Genomic DNA, 25503 nt, shown 5'->3' with positions numbered 1-25503 from the left:
TTTATAGAAAAATATGTTCAAGTCAGTGTCGTTCATAAAAGGAAACAAAAAAATAATCCTGGAAATAACCTAAATGTCCAATAATAAGGGAATATTAAATTAATGTGGTATATCCATACTATATAACATCACAAACCATACAAGATGCTATTTATAAGTTTAATGACATAGAAAAGTTTTATATTTCAACATTAAGTGGAAGACAAGCAGGATACAGAATCATAAATATTAAACTTGCAGCTATAAAGCACTATGTGGAGAAAAATGGAAATACATGGAAATATTAAGTGTTTATTTCTTGAATGGTGAGATTATGACTTGTAAGAATTTTTTTCTTTATGCTTTGTAGTATTTAAACATTTTAAAAAATTAACGGTGGAAAAAATTACTTTAAAAAGACAGCACGCCAATTAACATTTTTTTCAATGTGGTAAAATATAACATAAAATTCAATCATTTTAACATAAAGTTTACCATTTTAACCATTTTTAAATTTACAGTTCAGTGTATTAAGTACATTCACATTGTCGTACAATATCATCACCATCCATCTCCGGAATTTTTTTCATTTCCAAAACCAAAGCTCTGCACCCATTAAATAAGTACTCCCCATTCCCTTCTCCAGCCCCTGCCCCTGGCAACCATCATCCTACTTTCTGTCTCTATGAATTTGACTACTGTAGGAACCCCATACATGGAATCACACGATGTTTATCCTTTTGTGACTGGCTTGAGAATTGTATTTTTGCCAATCATTCTTTTTTGTCTCCAGGAAAGTAGTAGAAAATAAACCAAAGGGTGGATAAGGAAATAGAATGATAATAGGCCCAACAGGCACCAGAGATTGTAAAATAGTTGAGATACATTATGATTGGATTTAAAAAATGTAGTGATGTACAACAATTTTAATAACCATTTGTATGTCAAAGGTTTTAGTATTTTTAGAGTTTAAGGAATTTAGACACTCTCTTGAAAGGATACAGCCTCTTAGCGACAAGCATGAAAAGAAAATTAATTACCTCTTATCAACATAGAATTATTTTAAAACACTTCTTTCAAACATAAAACTAGACAGAAAAAATAAAACTCTGCCTATACTAAGGAAGTTCTCTGCCAAAGTACTGGCTTCTCATTTTACTGAGTCTGTTAGTCTAGGATACCTACAGTCAAAGCAGTTTTTAGAAATATTCTGATCATACTTAAAGTACAAAATACATATGAAATGACACAAGAAAAGACTCATATGTATATTTTGGAAATTTAAGAATATCTATAGTACAGTTAGCCACCTTAACTTAACTGCTTGAAGTACACAAACATAGTATTTAAGAAGACATTTTCTTCAGGTCTAGTAAGGCAGACTCTCTGTATATCATACACATGCATGACTTATACGCACAGGAGTTCAATTCTACACAGAGGGTCCACACAGGCTAACATGGATACACTCAGTTGTCATAAGTTCTCAACATTGCCCCCAAAGTGCCCCCTTACAGATTGGCTTAGCATGTCCCTGCCCAGTGAAACTTCTGAATTTACGTTAGGCAGAAAATTGTGTGACTATTTCAGCATAGATCCAATTATTTTCTCAGATATCTTTAAAAGGGGCTCAGTTGGAAGAGGATACGGGATGGGTAAGTTTGAGTCTCAGGAACATCAGATGGACAGAAGCTAAGTCCTTTAGGTTTATCGTTCTAATAATTAGTTTCGGTACAGAAATTGGGCTGGCACTGAGCAAAACTACGTGAAAGTGAGGCAGTAAAATGGGCAGCTTGAGTAGCTGGTGGAGAGAGACAGGAACCAAAAAAACTGAGAGTGATCTCAGCTACAAAAAAGAAATTGTCTGTGTATTCCTTGAACATAAACATATCCACTACTGTGAGCCAGTGTTTAGAGAGAATGGTGTACTGAGAGGAAAAGCTAGAATTGGATTTGTGGCGTCTAAGTGTACTACGAGAAATAACTAAGAGACGGAAACTCTGAACTCGGCACTGAGAGAAATAACTAAGGGTTGGAGATGTGGAGACGGTACACACCAGTTGGTATGAATTGTATTTTGAATAATAATGAAGCAAAAGAGGAGAGAAAAGAAATTTGAAATTTCCTTTTGTGACACTAATCTTAGTATCACCATTTTGGACCATTTTCATATATTAAGTGTTGTTTCAAAAATCCACATCTTTCTTTTGAATTTGTGACTTAACACCATATGGCAGAGGAGAAGACATGATTTGAACTATATGAATGGCGGAAAGTGAAGACATTGAAGGGTTAGTGAAGAGACCACTAGTTTGACCTTTTCCTGTTTTGTTTTTCCCTCTTGGACTTTTATGAAAAGACAGAAGTTCTGTCCTTTGTCAGTAAATTAATTTAGTGTGCCTTGTTTAAAAGGCAGGCGACTGAGTGGCTAGCTCCTCCCTTTAGAATGTGTGACAGTCAAGTCAAAAGGAAGAGGCCATAAACCTCTACCACAAAATATTTTACTATAACGAAAAAATTATTTCTTTCAATTTTTGTTATTACATGTTTTAGGTCAATTAATCTAAATTGCATCCCAACTCTTAGTTATTACTTTGAACTTGTCTTTACTAATGACTGCCTAACCCTGCCATCAGCTCAGATGACTCCTCCAAAATTGTTTTTTTTTTAATTTAGGGTTCTGTTACGATGTCGCACCTTGAAAACTAAATATAATCAAACATGTCTCAAGTGATATCAATAATTAAATTTCTGGAAGCGTTCCAATTCACTTGGTGTAACAAATTCAAATATAAATTTATTGCTAAGGGCAAAACCAAAGTAATGTCCTGCAGTGACCTGGAAATTTAGTTAACATAATAACTAACAAAAGTTTCTGAAAGAATAGACAAATTGCTCCCAACTGCACATGAAAAGGAATGACATAAGGTTAGACAAAAGATTTATGATCTAAGTGAATTTCTTTTGAAATGCAAACAACCTCAAGACTCTTTACAGCTCCCTTAGGGAAAATCTCCTGGGTGGTATCATTTGTGCTGCGGGGTCTTAGAATAGGCTGGTAGGGTGCTAATGGAAAGTATGACAGTCTTGGTGGTTGGGGATTAATATGTAGGAATCTCTGAAGCATTTACTGAAGACGCCCACATAAATCTCTACATCACTCCTTGAGAGGCATTTTCCTTGTTGCTGCTTTCCACTTGATGTTTTACACAGTTTTATTTTCAAGAAGTACCTGATAAGGAAACAGCCTCAACAGTTTCTACAGGCAGACACAATTCTGCTATGAGCACCTCAATGTTTCCATCGATTTATTGTAAAAATTCGCTTCACCATGATTGCCACAGCCACCATCAAATCAACAGTCAAAACTAAATGTTCATCGTAAGAAGATATTCAAACGACAGCAAAGCATATATGCTCATGCTTGGTTTTAAGTCTCTGTTTCTTGTTTTAATCATGAGAGCCTACTGTAGTTTCCTTCAGTCCTGTAGGTTTTTAATATAACTCCATGGAATCCTTATAGACCACTCAATATCCAGGGATAAGCTCTGACCTTTATGAGATCCATATCTGTATCATTATAAGCTGTATTATATCAGGGATGCTGGTATCCTCTTTTATTTTATTAGAGGGTTATGATATTAGAATAAGTCATGTACATTATTCATATGTAATGTAACAGATGAACCAGCTACCAGGGAGGACCACAACTTTCCAGTCTACACTTGGCCCCAAGGAAAAGCTACTAACACTCTGACAGCTTTGCATAAATATAAGCATAATAGATTAGACCAGATGTGCCAATGAAAGACTATCAAAATAAACACCACTTCATATGACAGCTTTCAAAGTAACTTCATTTCACAGAATCTGAAACTTGAAGCCATGATTCTTCATCTTCTACAAAGGGCTCAGGCCCGATTATTGACACAAGAGCTGAAATCCCTGGAAAAGGCTTCTACATGAGCCAAGTAAGTAACAGAATGTCTGCTCTTAAGGAAACGAGTCTTCAGAAGTCACTCGTCCAGCTCTTTCATTTTACAGCTGAAGGAACTAAAATCCAGAAAGGCAATGTGTATTTTTAGAGGCAGACATGATTCCTGTTAAAGCCTGGCATGTAACAGCACTCAATAAAACTTTGTTAAGTGAATTGAACAAATCAATCATTTTTTCCCCATCTTTCTTCCAACCACTGAAGTTTCTTATGCTTAAGAGACCTATCCAGATATGGCTGCAAGCATTTTGACTATGATAATATATTTTGGTGTTTGTCTTGACATAAAAGCTGCTGTTATGAAGCAACAGCTTTTTAGGGGGGAAGTTAATGGATTTGTAACTAGAAGAATAGAGTCATACTGCTACTTATCAAACATTCAGATAAAAAACTAAATTACATCAGCAGTGAAAAATCATGTAGCTAGAACATCAATTCTAATTTAAAAGCCTTTCTGGAGACAAGGCAAAATATAATCCTATTCCTCAGTTGAAGCAATACTATTTCAAGGAAAGTTAATATAGAAGCCTGACAAACAATAATGTCAATAATCTCTTATATGTCTTTCTGATGACAATGGTGATGACAACATCATATTACAAAAAGAAATCTCAGAAAGAAACAAGTAGGAGGAATCCCCCTGAAGCCACCAACTCGGTCAGATCTCTTGTCAGGCTGATGGCCCAAACACTCAGAAAGCGACATCTCCAGGCAGCTGGCTTTGTGCATGTGAGAGGGGCCGATATTAAATTGTCAAAGTACTTCTTCCCAAGTTCATGCAGAAGCACACACATACAGATATGTAAGCACACATACCCCAGAGAGCACATACAGCAGCAAAATCGGACCATAAATCGAAAACCAGATTCTCAGTAGGAGGTGGCTACCTGGCATTCGCTAAGTTCCTTTAACTCTTTCAATATCATATGCCAGCAACTGTTAAAAGAAATCTTTGCCACATTTATGTCATCATGGTACTTTATTGACCTGCAGCTGTTAGAATAGCCCTTTAAGCTTTGGAGGGCTAGCCTAAAGACCATGAGGGTCAAACTGAGAACTCTAGTAAGAATATCAGTCAAGTACTGCTCTCCCACCCACTTAGTGTATTTAGTTAAGTGGGGGGAAAACTACAGCTAAGCTGGCTCAAAAGTCCTGTGGTGTGAACAAATGAGGCTAAGTCTCAGTTTTCTTACAGGACTAAAGTGAAGGAGGTAGGAAGAAATCAGAAATACTGCGGTGGCATAGTGGTTAAGTTCCCACGTTCTGCTTTGGTAGCCCTGGGTTCGTGGGTTCGGATCCCAGGTGCAGACTTACAAATGGCTCATCAAGCTACACTGTAGTAGTGTCCCACATACAAAATAGAGCAAGGCTGGCACAGGTGTTAGCTCAGGGACAATCTTCCTCAAGCAAAAAGAGGAAGATAGGCAACAGATGCTAGCTCAGGGCCAATCTTCTTCACCAAAAGTACCCCTCAAAAACAAAAAAATGCTCCCAAGCTCCCTGTGTTCTAAATTTGTAACCATTGTATTAAATAAACATTGTATCCTTATACGTAAAAAAAGAAATAATAGGTAAGAGCTACAAAGCAAAATGAGAAGCCCAAAGAATAGTCAATCACATGGCTCTATCTTTTGTTTTAGTATAACCAAGCTCACCAAACACACCTCTTTACGTCCTTACTCTCCTGCTTTTCTATCCTCTTACCTTTGCTTTCCTTTTCTTCTAGCAATTGAGGTAAATAAACAGAGAACTGCTCCCGAAATCCCCTAATTTATGAAGTGTGAACGCTTTTCTCAAGTTAAAAATGTTTGGCATACCCTCTCTATAGCCAGAAAACAATGATTAACATTAAATTAGTTAACACGGTTTAGTGGAAATGAAATAGATTCTGATATCAATCAGGCTCAGCAGTCATTTATTTTTATACTCTTTTATTGAAGTTACTTAATTTCTCAGAACCTCAATTTTTTGTTATTCATAATAGATAGTCTTTTCTCCATCTCTGCTCTAAGTCCTCCAAAATCTTTACAAAACCATCTGACATCTCGTCTACATTTTTCCTGGTTCTATCCATACGAGGTTTCTCACTTTCCTCCAACTCAGGCATGGGATGGAATATTTGTGGAACGTTTTACTCCTCTTCAAAATCTTGTATATTTTGCCTTCTCTGTTTTCTTAATTCGGTGACTATAAGACAACTGATAATTTCTTTCTTCTTTCCAGCAACTCTTTTTCCTACTGACGTTTTGGTGTAACACGTAGCACTGAATTCTATGCTAAGTATCATTGATTAGCTTATCTATTTATGAATTTGGCTCAAGATATTGGTCTGGATTTCATGGATGCTTGTATAAATATAGCTTGTAATGCATTTCAATCTTTATTATGGCTGTTGCTTTAGACTGAAAGTAACAGACTGATGAGCCAGTGATCCTTCAATTTGATTTAAGAGGCCAGCATCTTTATTTGTCTGTGTGTGTGTGTGTCTATTTATGGCTACTTGTTAATGATTATGGTGATTGGGTGGCTCCTGTAGGGGCCAACGTACATCTGAAAAAGTTGCCAAGATAGGTCATATGTTCAGTAATTTGGGGAGCTTCTAAGTTTGGAGATTATTTTGGATTTTGGGTTTTTTAATTGAATGTAAGAGAAAATTGATGGGGAAAATGGGCTAGTGGCATAAAAATTGAGATTTGGCTAATTCTTTCCTTTATTTTAAAACAGGAAAGCCATAAAAAGAGGAGTGTTAAGACTTCTTTCTCTCTAAGACTACATTAAATAAATCAGCAAAGGAAACGACTTAAGTCTTCTATTTACTGCCGTAGGCGGTTGTGTAAGTCTGGTTCTCTGATAACCTTTACTACATTTTGAGAGAGGCATTCTGTAACAAACAGCAATAAAACCAGGACTGAATTTTTTTTTTTTTTTTTTGAGGAAGATTAGCCCTGAGCTAACTACTGCCAATCCTCCTCTTTTCGCTGAGGAAGACTGGCCCTGAGCTAACATCTGTGATCATCTTCCTCTACCTTATATGTGGGACGCCTGCCACAGCATGGTGTTTGCCAAGCGGTGCCATGTCCGCACCCGGGATCCGAACCGGCAAACCCCGGGCTGCTGAGAAGCAGAACATGTGAACTTAACTGCTGCGCCACCAGGCCAGCCCCCAGGACTGAATATTTTTATTTAATATTTCCTCATAGAGGTAATAGTTATTAGGTATTGCTTTTAATATTTTCATGATAAAGAGTTATTTTTCAATTTTGATGTGATTCTAATTTTAAAAAGAATTTAAAATGCACTAGTATCTATATAATTAAATTTTAATCAGAAACCACTGGCAGTTGCAATAACAATTAAGAAAAGACAGTATCTAAATTCTAGAATTATTCTGGTTAAATTAATATAAATTTTAAAAGACTAATTTATGAATATGGTGCCTATCATTAATTTAAATCGACTTCTTATCCATGAGCTATATAATGAGATTGTAACAGTTTATCTTAAAAATACCATTCAGTTTTGAAATTCTAAAATGGGTCTTTTAAGGTCAACTTTTTCAATTGTAATTTTCTTTCATTTTAGTTTTCTTTGTATTTAGATATACGTGTCTATTTGTGTGTATGTACACATATAATAAACTTTTAAGTTAATTAGATTTGGAATGCATTTTACCATTATTTCACAAGGCTTCTACTAACTTTATTTATCTACTTGGTATTTAATCAGTAAAAGTTACTTTCATGTTTTGAATTTATAAAAACAGGTAATGGCTATATTATTTATCTAGGGTTGCCATAATAAAGTACCTCAAACTTGGTGGCTTAAAATTAGAAATTTATTCTCTCATGGTTCTAGAGGACAGAAAATCAAGATGTCAGCAGGGCCATGCTCCCTCCGAAGGCTCTGGAGAAGAATCCTTTCCAGCCTCTGGAGAGTCTGGTGGTCCCAAGCATTCCTTGGAGTATGACCACGTAACTCCAATCTCTGCCCCTGTCATCACATAGCTGTCTTCTCCCTGTGGCTTTTGTGTCTATGTCCAAATTTCCCTCTTCCTTTAAGGAGACTAGTCACTGTATTAGGGCCTATCCTAATCAAGTATGAATTCCTCTTAACTTGATTACATTTGCAAGGATCCTATTTCCAAAGGCCGTCACATTCTGAGGTTCCGAGGGGACATGTATTTGGAGGACACTACTCAAACCAGTACAGAAACATACAATAATCAATCAGAGCTTCTCTTCAGCCTGCAATAACCCTCATTACCATAATTAATTTACATAATTTCTTCCAAAAGCAAAGAAGTCAGCCTGAGGTGGATGTGAAATAGTAAACAGAGCTGGTCAACAAATATTTCCAGTTTTCTGCCATCTATAAAGTGGGAGTGGGGTGGATCTTGTGTCTTGCTTTGGCAATGAAATATAAGAAATAGTGATATTTGCTTCTAGCCAGAGGATTTAACCGCCATATTCTGCCTTTCTATTTGTTCCGAAAATGAGTAGTCTAGCAACATAGGTCCTGAAATGAGGATAACGTAGAATCAAGTCCCCAGCAGACCCACACAAGAAGAAATAACCCCTGTTGTTTGAGATATGGGAATTGTTTGTATTTGGAGAATATACCTTCTCAATGGAAGTGATGCAAAAATGATTCTTGGGGGCAAAAACCCAAAAATCTTACTCTTTTTATTTATAAAGTACATATATACATACAGTACATAAGCATATATGCAGTATATCTGTGGTATTAAAATTCCCTGGGGAGGTGATTAAAAAAAAAAGTCTAAATGTCTAAAAATGTTCCCTAGGGAATGACATTGAAAAATAGGTTGGGAAACACGGCTGTTGAACAACCTAGCTGATCACGTGTGATACCACAGACTTTGTGGACACGACATATGAGTCTCAGCTTCAAACCATGACACTTTCCACATTTCTTCAGTTTGCTCTTTCATTAACTATTCTGAATTATGGGGCTAAAAATAATACCACCTTTATAGGCTTTGTGATAATTAAGACAATCAATATAAAAGTTTTATTGCAGTGCTAGCCACATAGTAATTGTTTTTAAAAAGTTAGATATTCTTAAAATTTAATTGTTATAATATTCATTGTGGTTTAATGTCCTGTGAAGAAATATATTACAGTATTTCCATTTAAACTTTAGGCAATATTCAAAGTAGCTGATTAGATTTGTCAGGATAGGCTAAGTGCTAAAACAGAGAGTACTAATACTTCAATAGTTTAACACATCACAAGTCATTTTTGTTCAACTCATAGTCTAAAGCATTTGGGAGAAAGTGAAATTGTCTCCTCTACACACTGATCCTGAGACTCATTGATTCCATTGGGTGGCCCAGTGTTTTCTACAGGATTTGGCCATCCAATGATGACAGAACAGTCAGAGCAGCGAAGATGGTATGGGAGGATCTTAGAGGCTAGACCTAGAAATGCCTACATTCTATTGGCCAGAACTCAGCCACATTATCTAACCTAACATCGAGGGGGCTGGGAAATTTGGCTAACTTCTTTGTGGAAGAAGGAAAGGAACTGATTCCAGGTTAACATAAAACCTTGTCTCTGCTACCGTGATGGAGATCTGTTACTCCCACTCCAATGACCCTAAGTGTTGGAAACCAATAAAAATGTACAATGAAAATGTACACTGTGCCACATCCTTTAAACGCATCATCCAAATGCCCTTCTGAGTAGGTCTCTTATTATCTTTGTTTTATAGTTGAGGCAATTGTTGAGATTACACTGTAGATGGTAGAACCAAGATTAGAATTCAGATCTGCTTAACCCAAAGCTCTAGTTCTTGGCATGTTTATTAGTTTCCCCATTTAGCACATATTCATTATTCTGTCTCCTCCTAGAGATAATGGAGTAGAAATGCTCCTTCACAGTTAGATTAGAGAAGACTAAAATTTTCCTGATGGCATATGAATGGTTTACTTAAAAATATTGCCAAATCCCTGGAAGTCTTTAAAATAAAATGTTTTCATCTCTTTTTGATAATTTAAACATGATTCAGAATGAAGGCTGGAAAATAGACGACCAGAACCCCTATAAATATTTCTCCAGGTTTGTGATATAATTTCTTTTTAATGTACGTGTTTGGTGGGAAGTGGACAAGGGAGAACCAAAATAATAGGTAAGTAATAAGTTGGACTTAAGCTGGTTGTAGAGACAAGCTAAAAATCCATCACACTACATAATTTTCATCGACCCTGTGTATACCAATGAGTACCTCAAACACTCATGTTTGCCAGATTGCTGAAGGAAAGATCATAGAGGAGTAGTCCTAGGAAAATGAGAATTTAAAAAATAGAGATTTGGTGAAACTATTCTCTCATTGCCATATATCTTATATTAGATACAAGGTACACATATTTAAATTTCATATTTTTATTAAATCTGTGGAAAAAGCCACTGAAAATAAAGAAAGTATATTAAAAATAAAAAGAAGCTAATGCGAGACGGGGTTGTACAATTTGTATCAAATTTTTCAAAAACTGCACTAGCATTTTTCAATTTCAACCATTTGGTCTCTTGGTCCCTTTACGTCAGTATTAGTATAAAATGGAAATGCTGAAATTACTCAGAGAACAAAACTCACTTCATTTCATACCTGTACTTCATTTTGCTAAGTAAAAGATTAATCAGTAGAAACTGCTTAAGAGAGACAGACTTTTCATCGAAGTTAAGATATTTTGATACGAAGTATTTTATGTTCCATATTATTCCTTCATTTGCAGATTTGTCTATAAACTTGGACCATGACAAATTTCTTCCATATATTTCATTTTATCACTTAAGGAGGAGAATGTGTATTTACATCTCTTTTATTTTGGTGAGGAAGATAGGCCCTGAGCTCACATCTGTTGCCAATCTTCCTCTTTTTGCTTGAGGAAGATTGTCCTGAGCTAGGATCCATGCCAATCTTCCTCCATTTTGTATGTGTGATGCCACTACAGCGTGAGTTAATGAGTGGTGTGTAGGTCAGCTCTCGGGATCCGAACCTGTGAACTCTGGGCCGCTGAAGCAGAGTGCACAAACTTAACGACTACACCACTGGGCTGGCCCCATATCTCTCAATTTTTTGCGCAAAATTATTTTACCTAGGCTGCTTGCTTGTACCTAACAACTAAAAACCTAACATTCATTGTAAAAAGGACTTCAAGTACTCCACAGGCAGTCAGAAGGTATTTATCAGGCAGAAATAAGATAATTTGGATATTGGAAGAAAATCAGAATCTGCTCCGAAACAGATTAGTTCTTCTGTACGATAGAACCACAGGCAGCTCAATTGGATTACATGTGCCCTTGGATTAATTCCATGATATTATTGTAAAGGAAAATAAGCAACTTCTTTCTAATTTGAAGAATCCGTTATTAAATATGTCTAAAAGACAACTCAGTGAGCAGATAACTATAAAAATCTGGGACCTATAGTACGATAAGACTTTTCCTGAAGCTTTGACAGTCCCTTCTTTTTAAGAACAACAAAAATTTTGCTTGGATTTTTAAAAAATCTTCCTATCAGGATTACAGTTAGGCGTTGCTAAAATTCAATTATACAAAGCCCAGACTGGAGCAGATGGACTTGGAATAGTTTGGCAAAGCACCAAAGGGATTTTCTTGGGTCCATGATATCGTGGTGTAAAAATAGCAGAAAGTGTATTATTTAACATCATTGAAATTAGGCTATATACTAAAAGAGGAACTTGAGGGCTTTAAATAAACATGATAAAATAAGGAGCAGAAAAAAGACCATGCACGCATACGAAGCCTAGCCTGTCATGGTTGGAGGCCACATAGATGGGGTTGCACTTGTAGATAATTTTTATTTTCATGAGGTTGACAACGTGGTTATTTTTAAAAACACTTCTCTAATCTAGATGAGAGGCTATCTTTGCTACCAATGAGCTGCTTTTTAACTTTTGGCAGAGGTTGAGATTTCACACATCACTAAGATGGAGGGGGGCAGGGAATGGAAAACCCCAGAATGAGGAATACTGACATTATGAAGATAAAATCTCATGAATGAACACTGAGATGCTGTTATTTGTTTTAAAAAATTCCAAATTTTAAGGGATACACACTTAGAGAAATTATCCTTTGCTATTATTTCTTACTTACGGTATTATTTTATTTATTCAAAAACTGGTTAGATTTGAAAGCATCACTGAACTTGTCAATCAAGATAAAAAATGATTTTCCCAATTGATTTTAATTCTAAAGAACGAAAAGTCCTTCTTCACCACAAGTGATGGCATTTAGCAGAAAACACTTTATTTTTGTGAAATATTGGTACATTTCAGTCAACTTAAATCTCAGATCTCTAAAAATGGAAGATTTTAATAACTCCATGTAATGTACTAAAAGTACAAATTATAGATACATAGATAGGCAGGCTTATCACATATACAGAATTATAGTAAATAATTGAAAATAAATTGATTGAAATCAGATGTTTAAGACATATTTCAGAAGAACAACATGCATTTTATCTTGGCTCCCTCAATTGTTTTTGGAACAGGATGGAGTGTAATAAAAAAAATAACCTAGGAGCGAATTAGTCACCTTTCTCTGCTCTGGATTTTTAACGCTTTACTTATTTTAATTGTCCCGTGTCCTTCTGTAGGTAATAACCCATACATTTCATCTAAATGTGGTGTTTCTGTATGGTATGGTAAGACAGTCTTAAACAGAAAAATTCAAACTGAACAGGTAACAAATGGTGATCTTTTGGCTTTAAAAAGATTCTTCAATTTTGAAAATAAAGCTGATTACGTATTTCTGTATGTTTTGGTGCACCAGGGGTTCTCTTAAATTGATCAATCAAAGCAATTTATTAAAGTGTTACAGCATTTCTACAATGTGGAAGATGTCTTAAAATAATCCTGGGAAGCACAGCCTAACAACTTGGGAGCATAGATTTTGTAGTCGGATCTGGCTTCAAAGGAAGATTGCACCTGTTATTAACTTGGGTTTGATATTTATCATCTGTACAATGGGAATAATTCAACCACATAAGGCTCTTAGAGGAATTAAATGATATAATGAATTTGTAAAATGAGAACAATCCCTGACACATAGCAGGCGTTCACCACATGGCAGTAGATATTAAAATTATTATCATGGATCAAAACTTTGATTTGCCTATATATACCACCTTGCAATTATAATGACAGGATGTTGGGAAGAGTTAAAAAAATGGATTGAGGGGCCGGCCCGAGGATGCCGCGGTTAAGTGCTCACGTTACCCTTCAGCGGCCCTGGGTTCGCCGGTTCGGATCCCGTGTGTGGACATGGCACCGCTTGGCAAGCCATGCTGTGGTGTGGTAGGCATCCCACATATACAGTAGAGGAAGATGGGCATGGATGTTAGCTCAGGGCCAGTCTTCCTCAGCAAAAAGAGGAGGATTGGTGGCAGATGTTAGCTCAGGGCTAACCTTCCTCAAAAAGAAAAAAACAAAAAAAATGGATTGAGGTTTTTCAATTTATACCACATCCTTGAGGAATCTGGTATGGAAAAGAAATATTTAATATTTTATATCTATTTGTGCAGATTGCCTTCAGATGACTATTTCATGGTCTCCAAGACATGCCAACTAAGAAGCACAATCACAAAGAAGGCTATTTGATCACTTTATCCAAATTAGGGTTAATTATAGTCTCTTAAACACAGTCGTCTTTAGATGTATTAAAATATATATTTATCTGGTAGGCACATTTTGAGTACATAATAATACCATTCCAAGTTTTACATAAAAGGAGCCTAGATTTCCATGTACATTTGCTATTCAGCTGCTGCTTTAGAGAAGAAAAAATAATTCCTATTTGGAAAGATACTGAAGCCAAATGCCCATTTAATTTTCTGTATCTTCAACCTTCTGATTTGGTGGTGGTGGGGCTTCACTGAAAGCCATTTCTGGCTTTTCGTCTTAATGAAAACCTAAGAAATTTTTTTTTTTTTAGCTAAAGCACTGCTAGAATTGAATGTCCAACTTCTACTAGAACACTCAGGTTTTTAAGATTTTCCTTTAAGATAGAGTGAGAAATCCATTTCTTCCATAGACAATCAATGCTCACTGAAAACATGTTAAATTTAATGGAAATATACATGTTTCTCTAACATAGATCTTACAAATCTCCCAAAAGTTCGTGTCTTTGTTCCCCTTGGAATTAATGTTGTTGATATTACATTTCTGTCTGTTGACTCTTACTATCACTGTTGATGACTTAGCATGAGAGTTTTGCTCCTAATTTTAAACCATCACTTGATATGACTTTCTTACAAAATCATCAGTTTTCCTTGGTTACATTTCATATTAAATGAGATGCTGACAAGGTATTCTTTTTAAACATCATTTATGAACTCATCTTCAAGAAAAGCAGAAAACATGGACCTCCAAATTCCTTTGTTATGGGCATTATTACATAATGTAGGTAATGTATGGCAAAAAGGCGACACCAGACTGAAATCACTGGTGTGCTTCATCAGTTTTAGCAGGTAAAGTAATTATGAATGGAAAATGATGATGCTTGGCCCCAAATGCCAAGTAAATATAACCAAAGAGATGTTTCTCAAAGAAACCTTTCCTCCTGTGAGGTCATTTGGTCATACTCTACACAAGGACAACTTTTCTGTGGGATATGAGGCAATGTTTTTGTGCTCTGGAGGACAACAGCAATTAGTAGGCCATTCTCTTCTGACCAATCTCCCCCTACTTCCCACACAGCCCCTTTCTACCTTTGAGTGATTTTGCAGATCACTTAAGGAACGTCATCGGAGATGGTGAGTGTTAAACAAGTATAAAATTGTATCTATCTTTTGCCCCATAACTGAATAGCCATGAGAAAACTCTTCCAGATGAAGTTCCAACATCTTCCTTTCTGAGATCTATCTTAAACTTAATAGGATTTGTCTATATGCTTTGTTAATTTATGCATTATTTTATTAGGGAAAGTCTATTTTCAGAATATTTTTTATTGCACCTATCTAAGGAAATTTGACCCAAATCGAGATTGGGGGCAGGAGGTACACTATTTAGAGGAAGGATGTAGATTTGTAATCTCTGACTTTAAATGTAGCCCAAAAGTTTCAAATGAAAGTTTTACAGAATTATCAATTATTTTCCAGTATTACAGATAGATAAGAGAGATGTTAATCCAATGAATTTTGGGGTTTTCCAAGACCACAATATTATCTAGTTTAGATTTAGTCCTTTGGGAAAAAAATGCATGTGAATTTTGTTTAGTTTTTTTCAGAGAGTGGCAAAACAATATCACATTCAGAATCATTACTATGAGAATTCAAGTGATTTAACTTAAGCACACTATTGCACTTCTTTAAAAACAACTAAATAATGTAGGTCAAAAGTGTGCTGAAATTACTCAATGCCTTGCCAGAAGAGTGGCTTGTTTTATTCTTTTGCAAGACTACCATAATTTTCAAGCATGCTGAGGGGCAAGTCTCCTAATTGCTTGAGCGTCGCTGATCATCTTTTGGAAACACATGATATCATGTCCATAATAGGCAGGGGAGAGCTAAATTAAGTGGGAACACCAAAATGTATCCACCAAACAAAAGGCTCTTCCTCAAACTGCCTCAAATGGAGAGAATCTTTCCTAATATTTTCCAGTAGGGGGAACTAGAGTCTCACCATCCAGCGTTTAGCTGGGCTCGGGGACATGCGTGAGTTCCTATAACCCGCCTTCTAATCACCCGAACAAGCATCAAACAGCTACCAGCTAGCCTGTGATCACACGTGGGCCTGGCCACACCGGCCACACCGGCCACACCGGCGGCACCGCAGACGCTGGCATCCCTTTGATCTAACGTGGCCTTCCTTAATCATCCCCGGTTCTGAATGGCATTCGCTTGGTGGGTTTTGCCTTAATTCTCAGGGTTTTGTCGTCTTTAGGCTGGAATCCGGCTCTTTTTGAGCTTCTATTAGCTCAGTTGGGTTTTTAGCTTTCCTTGAACCTGCGTTTTCCGAATTTCCTTTCAGAGGTGCTAGTCTGGAGGGCAAGGGCTTCAGGCATCTTTCCCTTCCCCCCAAGGTCTCTCATGCCCCGTCCCCATATTAAGCGCCTTCTGCTCAACTCCCTTGCATCCCACAATCCCGCGTCTAACTCATCTTTCAGGGGTCAGAAGGCAACTGAGTAGCAGAAGAGGGGATGCCACCCCTTCCCCTCCTCCTCCCCCCGGGATTCCTCAGGGGGCCATAGATCTTGGCTAAAACGAGCCGGTAGAGGCTACAGATTTCTGTACACCCCCCTCTTTTTATCTTGTGCCTTTTTAACGCCATAGGAAGCAGCCCCCACCCCCCAACCTTTCCGCTCCAAAAGGTGATTATATTTTGTTTCCTTTCCTTTTCTCCCTCCCGCTCAGCTTCTCATTTTGCTAAAAGGTGAAGAGTGTTTGTGTGATTTTAACGGGTAATGAGGCTGCGCCCCGGGTCCTGGAGGATGATCTTTTTCCAGAAAGAGCGTGCATCTCCGGCAGACGGAGGGATGAATAATTAGGAAGGGCTTCCATGAAATCACTCACCGAGAAAATTACCTGCCCATTAAACGGGACGCGGCGAGGAGCAGGGGGCTAGCACCCACCTATCCCCTCCCGAGGCGACAGGGGGTGGGGGCGAGGAGGCGCGGAGTAGGGGAACCAGTTAACCCGGGCCCTCGGCTCCGAATTTGTTAATTTCCGCCCCCCTGGGACTCTCTGCTCTCCAGCCGCCCCCCACCCCTACCCCCACGGCCCAGCGGGCTGGCGCCCCCTGCACCGACGGGTGGCGGAGTGTGGAGGTGGAAGGCTCAGAGCACCCCCTCATTCCCTCCCGCCCCCCTCCCCGGGGCAGACTCCAAGCAGCTTTCATTCCTCCCCTCCCCTCCCGCCTCCTCGCCTTCCCTCCTCTAAGTCCTTCCACCCGCAGCAGCTGCAGGAGGAGGCGGACGCTCTGCTCTCGGGCCCCGGAGCAGCGGCGGCTGGACCCGGGCGCGCGGCTGCACCGCGCCTGGCGGCTGGACTGCGCGCTCCCTTTCTCTCCCGCTCCCGGCTCCCGGCTCCCTCGCCCCGCTCCGCTCTCGCCCGCAGCCGCCCGGGTCCACAGTGGCTCAGAGGCGGCCGTGCGGGGGTGGCCGCAGCCTCAGCCCTGCCCCTCCCACCCTCCTTCCTTCCCTCCCTCCCTGCAGCCCCACCGAGTAAGAGTTCGGATTCTCCACCCGAGTCGTCTTGATTTCCCTTTGCCTCTCTTTGGCAAACCAGAGAGGTGGAGGGAGGCAACGAGGCTGCAAAGGAGAGGCCCGCCAAGTCCGTCCGTCTGCAAAGTGTTGCTTTGACACATCCTTATTATGGAAGTTAAGTAAAAAAAAAAAACTCTGGACGTGGAGCTGCTACCGAGAAGGAGACCGGGGGAAAGGCAACCAGTAGGCAGGCCAATGGTTTTTCGGCAGCGCGCTGGCAAGTTTGTGGAACACTTTCTAGGAATTAGGTCTTTTTCCTCCCCCTTCATCTTCTTGACTTCTGAAGAAAGAACTTGGCTTTGGATTGCAATGGAGCCTGAGGACAGAGGGTTAGACACACTTGAATAATCCCTCCGGCTGGGCTGAATTTGTAGGAAGCCAGAGTGTGGAAATACAGCAGCCTTGGGGGTGCCCTGTTAATTTGGCTGGATCTAAATGTGCCCCATTCAAGACCTCTCCACTAACCCCTTCTGATCTTGCGATTTGCTGTTCTTGACTTTAATTAGCATCTGGGAACGTCTGAACTTTGGACCTACCTCTTTTTTTGATACTTATTTTTGTACTTTTGCTCTCTGGGATTGGTTTCTTAATCTGGATCCTTTTTAATATGTCAAAATGAGTCGGCTGATGTTTACACAACTACTGCTCTGTGGATTTTTATATGTTCGGGTTGACGGTAAGTTAAACATGCTTTTACCCTTTTTCTCCCCCAAAACATTTTTTTCCGAGTCGAACGTGGGCTATAAATAAAATGACATTATGACTGTTCGTTCCTTTTGGCCTGGCACGGGGCTTTTTGGGGGCAGAGATTTTAAGTCTTTTGTCTCTAAACTGCTCCAAGTGGGACGTCTTCGTAGTCCCCTATTGTTGTTATTGTAATTTACTTAATTAATTGAGGAGTTGGCTAATCACTGATGGGCTCTCAATTTTGTTAGAAAAAAATATTGAAGTAAGTGTCTTGAACGAGTCTAGTACTCGTGTCTGCTGTCTCTTTGGTGTTTGCTCTTGTATCTGAACTTTGGCTTAGAAATTCAAGTGAAGAAAAATAGTAATAGACACTCCAGTGAAGGTTCAGTGGGTTAGGAATTTGAGACAGGGCATCTCAGGGATCAGTGTGTATCACCTGCATGCTGCTAAGTGCTCTCCGAGAGGGAAATCAGAATGAGAAATTTAGATCAGAGGGAGAAAACTGTCAAAAGTAAGACTGGGCGAGGCTCCAGGAAGGGGGTGAGGAGATCTCTGGGCTGGCTGCAGGACTCAGCTCAGTCCCCACTGGCAGACACAATGGGGATCTGAAACAGGTGCTGTAGGTGTCTCCCTCTAGGTTGAGTCTGTCTGTCAAGCAGACAGCATTCTGCCTCTGATTCTCTTGTCTTTTGTTCAGATTTGGTTTCCCGGGATATTGTCACAAGATGTCAGTTTCTTGCTAACTGAGGATTGCAAAATCCTTTTTTGTAGCTGTTTTGAATGACGAGTGGAAGTAATCATTAACATGGGTTTTTGTTTGTTCAGAAGAAGAAAGTCGAAAGAACATGTAGTATTAACCTTCTAGGGACTTTAATTTTTACATCAATGGAAAGACTTGGTCTCAAGAGAGGACTAAAGCATGTTTATTCTCCTGAAAATGTGGTTTGTAGTATTTTAGATTTTTAATTACTGTACTTGTAAAGAATCTGAAGAGTGTTAGTCCAAATATTTGAGCCATCATAGTAGCTTGTTGCTGCATAAACTTTCTTCCAGCATTTGTGTTGTGGACAAATTCATTATTTGGGACACTGCCTATTTTTGCCCGCCTGTAGGAGCTAACTTTGTTCCTGGCAGCTGCTGCTGCATGGAACCCAATGTAGCAGACTCGAAAAGGAAGCCTTTCTACAAACATGAGGCGATACAGATGAGTTTACCTACTGTCAAGTGGCTGTTTTCAATCATGGACTACATGAGTACCTTTGCCCTCCAGCAACAGTAGGCAAGGCGTTCATGTGGCCACACTGCTTCTATTTATTTTTCCTCGTATAAGTAGTAGATGTTTTGGAATTAATCACTGGGAATTCTAATTTGGCAATATCTATATCATATCCAATTATTCGCTATGTATTTTCTTCTTCCATACATTTACCTTCATAATACATTTACATTGCCAGAACAAAAAGGGTTTCATAGTTGTCCCAATTGTGTCTGATTATCATGATAAGAAGACTTTGATATAACTTTTTGGATAATATATCCTGGTAAACCATGAATTTACATATTTCAATAGCAGAAATGCATGTATAAACTATATGTTAGACTACAGAATTATCACCAAGTTTTTTTTTTTGAATCAGTGTGTAGCTAGGAGGAATACAATTAAATTGCTCAGTGAAAGTGACAGAGGGAATCAGAAGAGCTTGGTGTTACAGAATGTAATTAACGTACCAGGGTGTTTGGAGATAGAGGAAACAAATGCAATTAAGCAGCTTGCTGGAACAGCAGCAGCAAGACGTTTCTCTCCTGCCTCCCTCCCTCCTATCTTGCCCTCTCTCCCTTCTTTCCTTCCTTCTCCCCTAACCTCGCCCCTCCTGCCCCAGAGACACACCTCGGACCTTTGTTCTGATTTAATATCGTAGGATAAGGGGGAAGTTGGTGTCTGGACCACAGTTATGCAGCAAAATTTGTAGTAATGTAGTTACAAATGCCCAGAGTTGAAAAGGTAATATTAAATTTTTGTGTGTGTGAAACTAGCTTTTATATTTAGCGTCTGCTATGTCAAAAGCAAAGGAAACTGTGAATACTTACTGAATTAGTATGTAAATCAGACATTTGACATTGGCTTGCCTTTGGTTTACTCCAGAATGATGACAACCTCTCCATGGGGATTGTAGAAAATTTGGGATGTAGACAATACTGCCCTCTAGGCTGTTTCAACACACTGGGACTGACTATTCACATATATAATGAGGGGTTTGGTTTGTAGGATCACAGCTTTCTTACTCTTCCAGGATTCTCTGATTTCTGTTTACTTATTATCCTTCTTAGAAATGTGTGTGCATTCTCCCCATGAATTTCAAATTTAGAGAAGCTTGTACCATTTCAAAGATATACTGACTGTGCTTGTGCTAGACCCAGAAATTAATTTTATTCAGTGACAAATGATACATAGATTTGCATTGAAATTTGCTCGGTGGGTTATTTATATGTGCATTTTTATAGTATATGAAAAATGTTAGAGTTTCGCCTCCTCATAGAAGATATGTGCTAATATTATTTATGATTGCTCAGTATCTTGTGTCTGTAGGAATCCATAGAGAATAAATGTTGTTAGTGGAGAGCTACTGACAAACTTTTCTATTTGCGATGTAAATAAAGAGTTTTTCATTTGATATGGATTAATTAACCAAATGCAGGTTTTTCTTTACTATTATATAGGAGACTATGCATTGAGCTTAGCCTTTGTTTTCAAGATTGTCTTTATTTTTAAATGAGCATAGGGTTTTCCAGTCATTTACAGGGAACTAATAGGAACCAGGCAAGACTTTTTAATTACATCTATATCCCATACATTGTGTCAGTTCAGCAATTTTACAATACTTGCCAAAAAACGTTTTTAAAATGAGAATAGTTTTATCTTTAATCCTTGACTATTCTTAAATGAAAATGGCACACGTGATATTTGGGGAGATAAAGAGCGTATGTGCTCGTGGTGCAGATGTATAATCTTATATAGGTTTATACACTTTGCTAAAGTGCTTCTTTCAGTAATGGGCTCATTATCGTAGCCATATGTAGTCCATTTCAGAACTTAAATTGCATATAAGTAACCTGAAATTTGTTCTTCCAACTATGCAGTAATATCACGTTTGAATTGGCTTTGTTTGAATAACCTTTGATTCGAGGCAACATGTGGACCATAAACCAAAAGGATTTCTTAGAACATCAAAAAAGAATATCTTAAAGAAAAAAAAGTCATGATTATACAAAAAGAACAATTCTAGTCATCTCATCCCTGAGCAGCCTGCGTACGATAGCATCTTTGACCATAAAAACGTGGATATGTAAGCACATTGCATAAATTTGGATACACAGATAGTAATGAAGGGAGCTTATGTGTGTGGGATGTGTGTGTCTAGTAATATCCGCTTCCGTATTTCCTGCAATCTATAGGAGATCCATTTACTTCCCAGGTGCACTTTTGGTTTTTGAGTATTAGAAAGACTTTCTTTTTATTTATTTCTCCTCCTACTCCTCCGCTTCTTCCTCTTCCTCCTTCATTTCTTCCTTCTACTCCTCCTCCTCTTTTGGATTTGGAGGAAGGAATTAGGAAAACATTTGGAGAGTGAAGAAGATAGGTGAGGGTGTTTCTAGAATAACAGTTTAGAAAATCTGCATCTAGAGGAGATATGTTAATAATGTTTTACCTTTGAAAATTTTCAATTGGGATCTTGACTTTGTCATTTTTCTTTTACAATACTATTTAGCTTTATGCAAACATATTTTGTATAGATCTTATCTTTTCACAGTTTAGGCAAATAGAAATTTATAGATCTGAGTTCAAGCAGACAATAGAAACTTATAGAGTGCCATTTTATAGATTTATTTTTTTTGGTGAGGAAGATTGGCCCTGAGCTAACATCCTAGCCAGTTTTCCTCCACTTTATCTTTGGGATGCCACCACAGCATGACCCAGTGAGCAGTGTGTAAGTCTGTGCCTGGCATCTGAACCCGCGAACCCCAGGCAGCGTGTGAACCCAACTACCTCACGACTGGGCCAGCCCCTGTAGATTTATTTTAAAAAAAATTAAGTTTTTTATAGTGTCTCCAGGTATAGACCTATTAACCTAAATCAAAACATTGATATTGATATTCTTCTTTTTAATTATTGAATAAAGAATGAATGAATGATTACGTAAAGGTTTGTGTGTGTGCGTGTGTGTGTGTGTGTGTGTGAGGAAGATTGGCCCTGAGCTAACATCTGTCCCAATCTTCCTCTGTTTTATGTGGGACACTGCCACAGTGTGGCTTGATGAGTGGCGCTAGGTCTAGATCTGCCCCTGGGATCTGAACATGCAAACCCCAGGCTGCCGAAGTACAGTGAGTGAACTTAAGCACCATGCCACCGGGCCGGCCCCGATAAAGCCTTTTAAGGGGAAATTCCCATAAACTCTTTCAATGTTTCAGCAGTACTTATTACCTCCTGGAAGTAGGTGTATGTGTGTGTGTATATAAGCAGCTGTGAAGGGACTGACACTTTATAACCTACTTGTAAGCTAAGAAGTTAGAGTGCCACAACTTATGAATGCTGGCAGAAGACGTGAGACTCCTGGGTCAGAGATGATGGACTTCATTAGTCATGTCACAGCAAGCAACATGACTTCATGTTTGTGTCAATTTGCCTTTCTCCTGAAGTCCCTTGGGGGCTAGGTGGTGGGGTGTAGGTAGATGACGCACACACAGTGGGTTAGCCTCACAGCTGAGGAACCCTGAGCTTGGGAACCCAGGTATTTTAAAATGGGCAGTAAGGGAATCTGCCTGACCTTTGCCCTGGAGAAGACATTGTCTTGACTATATTGGGCAGTAGGCAAATCTGCCTTCTGCTCTCAAAGGAGACCATCTCTATTTTGGAAGACTGTTTGCTATATAAACATCCTTGACGAGATAGTTTGGGATAAAAGAGTACTTAGTGCCTCTGCTAGCAAGATGTGTGGAAACATGAGAGACTCAGAGAATTTTAGAGAATTTTCTCCCAACACTAGAGAGGGAGGGATATTAATTTGTTTTTTATCTCTCTTCCACTGAGCTCCTGGGGCAGGGACGTAGCTCTTTCTGTCATGTTTCCCAATGCTTTTCCAGTGCCTAGAGCACTGGATGACACATAGCAGATATTCAAATATTGGTAAAGACATGAAAATGTGCTTATGGAGTGCTTTTGAGGTGTTTATTTTCATAGCTTAGCCCAACACATGACCATTTGAACTAGATCTATTTATTTATTTATTTTTGTGTGTGCATGCATATATGTATATATGTGTGTGTGTATGAGTGCAAGTATATATATATAGAGAGAGAGAGTTATCAAACACATATATTTTGACACAAATGGCGTCATGATTTCTGGTGATTCAGGATTGTGCCTTTCACCTGGCAGGAGATATAGAATTTGCTTCGATATACCTCTTTTCCACCTAACCAAGAATATTTTGTGTTTTTTTATAATGGTGGTTTTCAGGGCCGCTCTTCCCCTCTCCCCATCCTCACACTGCGGTGTTTTTCAGCACACTATTGAGTAGTGTGTATATTTTGACAGGGCACTCCTTCACATGATTCTGATGTGCCTTGGTAGGACCATACACACTCCCTCCACGCTAAGGAAGGTTGGCTTGTGTGATGATATTTAGTCCAGAAATTGAGGCTTTTCTGTACACTTAGGGCAGCTTTCCATTTAAGCTTTAGCAACAAATAAAAATGATTACTCTAGTTCAGAGGTAGAATTAAATAGATTACTTCTAAAATTAATCTCCAAATGCATAGCTGTCTAATAATTGAAAAAGAAGAGGAAGATTAAATGTAATATCCCCAGTAATGGGCATTGTCCTATAATGGGCATTGTCCTACATTATCTGCTGTCGCAGTCATCATGTCCAGGGCCCTGTTTCTCATCACTGACACTAAACTGAGGTATACTCAGGGTATAGTAAGGCAGGTAGGCCTCTCATTATAGACCTTTTGATTTTAAGAAAATAACTTGAAGGAAACTTCACTGGAAAATTTATTTTTTAAAACTGAGATAAAGGCCAATGTAGACACTCTCTAAATTTTGCTACTTAAATATTTTTTCCCTAATAATTTCATTGAGATATAGTTCGTATACCATATAATTCACTCATATAAAGTATACCATTTCACTTTTTTTTAGCATATTCACAGAGTTGTGCAACCATGGCTACATTCAAATTTTAAAACTTTTTTATCATCCAAAAAAAGAAACCCTGTACTGTGATTCCCATCCACCACCCCTCCCCCAGCCCTAGGAAGCCGCTAGTCTGCTTTCTGTCTCTATAGATTTGTCTTTTCGGGCTATTTCTTATAAATAGAATCATAGAATATATGGTCCTTTGTGACTAGCTTCTTTCCCTTAGTCTAATGTTTTCAAGGGTCATCCATGTTGTAGCATGTATCAGTAATTTATACCTTTTTATCGTTGAATAGTATTCCATATCATTTATCCTTTGAATTGAACATTTAGGTTGTTCTCACGTTTTTGCTATTATAAATATTGCTGCTATGGACGTTCGTATACTAATCTTTGTGTGCACATATGTTTCATTTCTCTTGGGTGTATACCTGGAGTGGAATTGCGGGGTCATATGGTAACTCTGTGTTTAACCTTTTGAGGAGCTGCGAAACTATTTTCCAAAGAAGCTGTACCATTTTACATTCCCGCTGGCAATGTATGAGGTAAATATATTTTTTTAATTCACCTTGGAAAGAAAACACTGAATGGCCCTTATGAGTTGGATGTGATGTTTTGCAGTGAAATAATTTTATATTATAATAATAGACTTTAAATTTCCAGTAATCCTAATTTCTAATTCTTTCCGTGATTGTCTTCTGAATCTTCTTCAGTTGCCCTGTAAAGTGTTACAAGTTGAATTAACCCAAATTGAACTTGTCACTTCCAGCAGATACCTCAACAATAGTAAATATAAGTCATAGAATGATAGCATCTCAGAACTAGAAGTTGTTTTTACAATTATGTGGTACAACTCCCTCATTGGTTGGATACATGGAGAACTGAAGCTCAGAGATTTTATGTGTCTTGTCACAGATCACCTTACTACTTAGTGGTGGAGCTGAACCTGAGTCCAGGGAGGTTTTATCTCTATACCGTGCTTCTCTGGAGAGACTCCAGCTTCTCAGCCCTGGAACTCCTTAACAAGAGTTCCAGACTCTTGTTACTGGAGATGACCAGCTGTTTTCTGAATACATTAACAAGAAAATTAACATGAGATACTTTGAGGTTACTCATTTGATTCAACTCATGCTTATTGAGCACCTGTTTGTAAACAAAACAACTTGCTTGGGACTCTGTGAGGAAGATAATGACCTGTTAAATAGTTCTTACCTTCTGGGAGATCACTCTTTAGTAGAGAAGATAACAAATGTCCAAGTCACTAAAACAAAAGTCATATCTGATAGAGGGTGAACGTACACGCAACATAGTCTGGGAACTCAGAGAAGGGACAGATGCTGTCCAGCTGGTGCAGTCTTGGAAGAGTCAACACCGAATGTGTCACTTAACCTGGG

General features: G+C 38.4%; 1 protein-coding gene across 36 annotated transcripts in view; it reads left to right on the top strand.

Annotated features, from left to right (window-relative positions):
* ROBO2 (roundabout guidance receptor 2) overlaps positions 1–25503 on the top strand; it is a 1555999-nt gene that overhangs the window by 971746 nt on the left and 558750 nt on the right. For 7 of the 36 annotated variants that reach the window (XM_070252276.1, XM_070252264.1, XM_070252263.1 and 4 more), the window contains exon 1: positions 16274–17899. The exons of the other annotated variants lie outside the window; for them this stretch is intronic. In XM_070252276.1, the coding sequence (XP_070108377.1) occupies positions 17839–17899 (61 nt within the window). In that variant the 5' untranslated portion in view covers positions 16274–17838. Of the gene's footprint in view, positions 1–16273; positions 17900–25503 lie in introns of those variants that run through there. 36 annotated transcript variants of the gene reach the window in all.

This window comes from Equus caballus, chromosome 26, assembly GCF_041296265.1.
Source record: "Equus caballus isolate H_3958 breed thoroughbred chromosome 26, TB-T2T, whole genome shotgun sequence".
Taxonomy (NCBI): Eukaryota; Metazoa; Chordata; class Mammalia; order Perissodactyla; family Equidae; genus Equus; species Equus caballus.
Note: the sequence above shows the minus strand (reverse complement) of the source record. Positions and strands in the feature narration are given on the sequence as shown.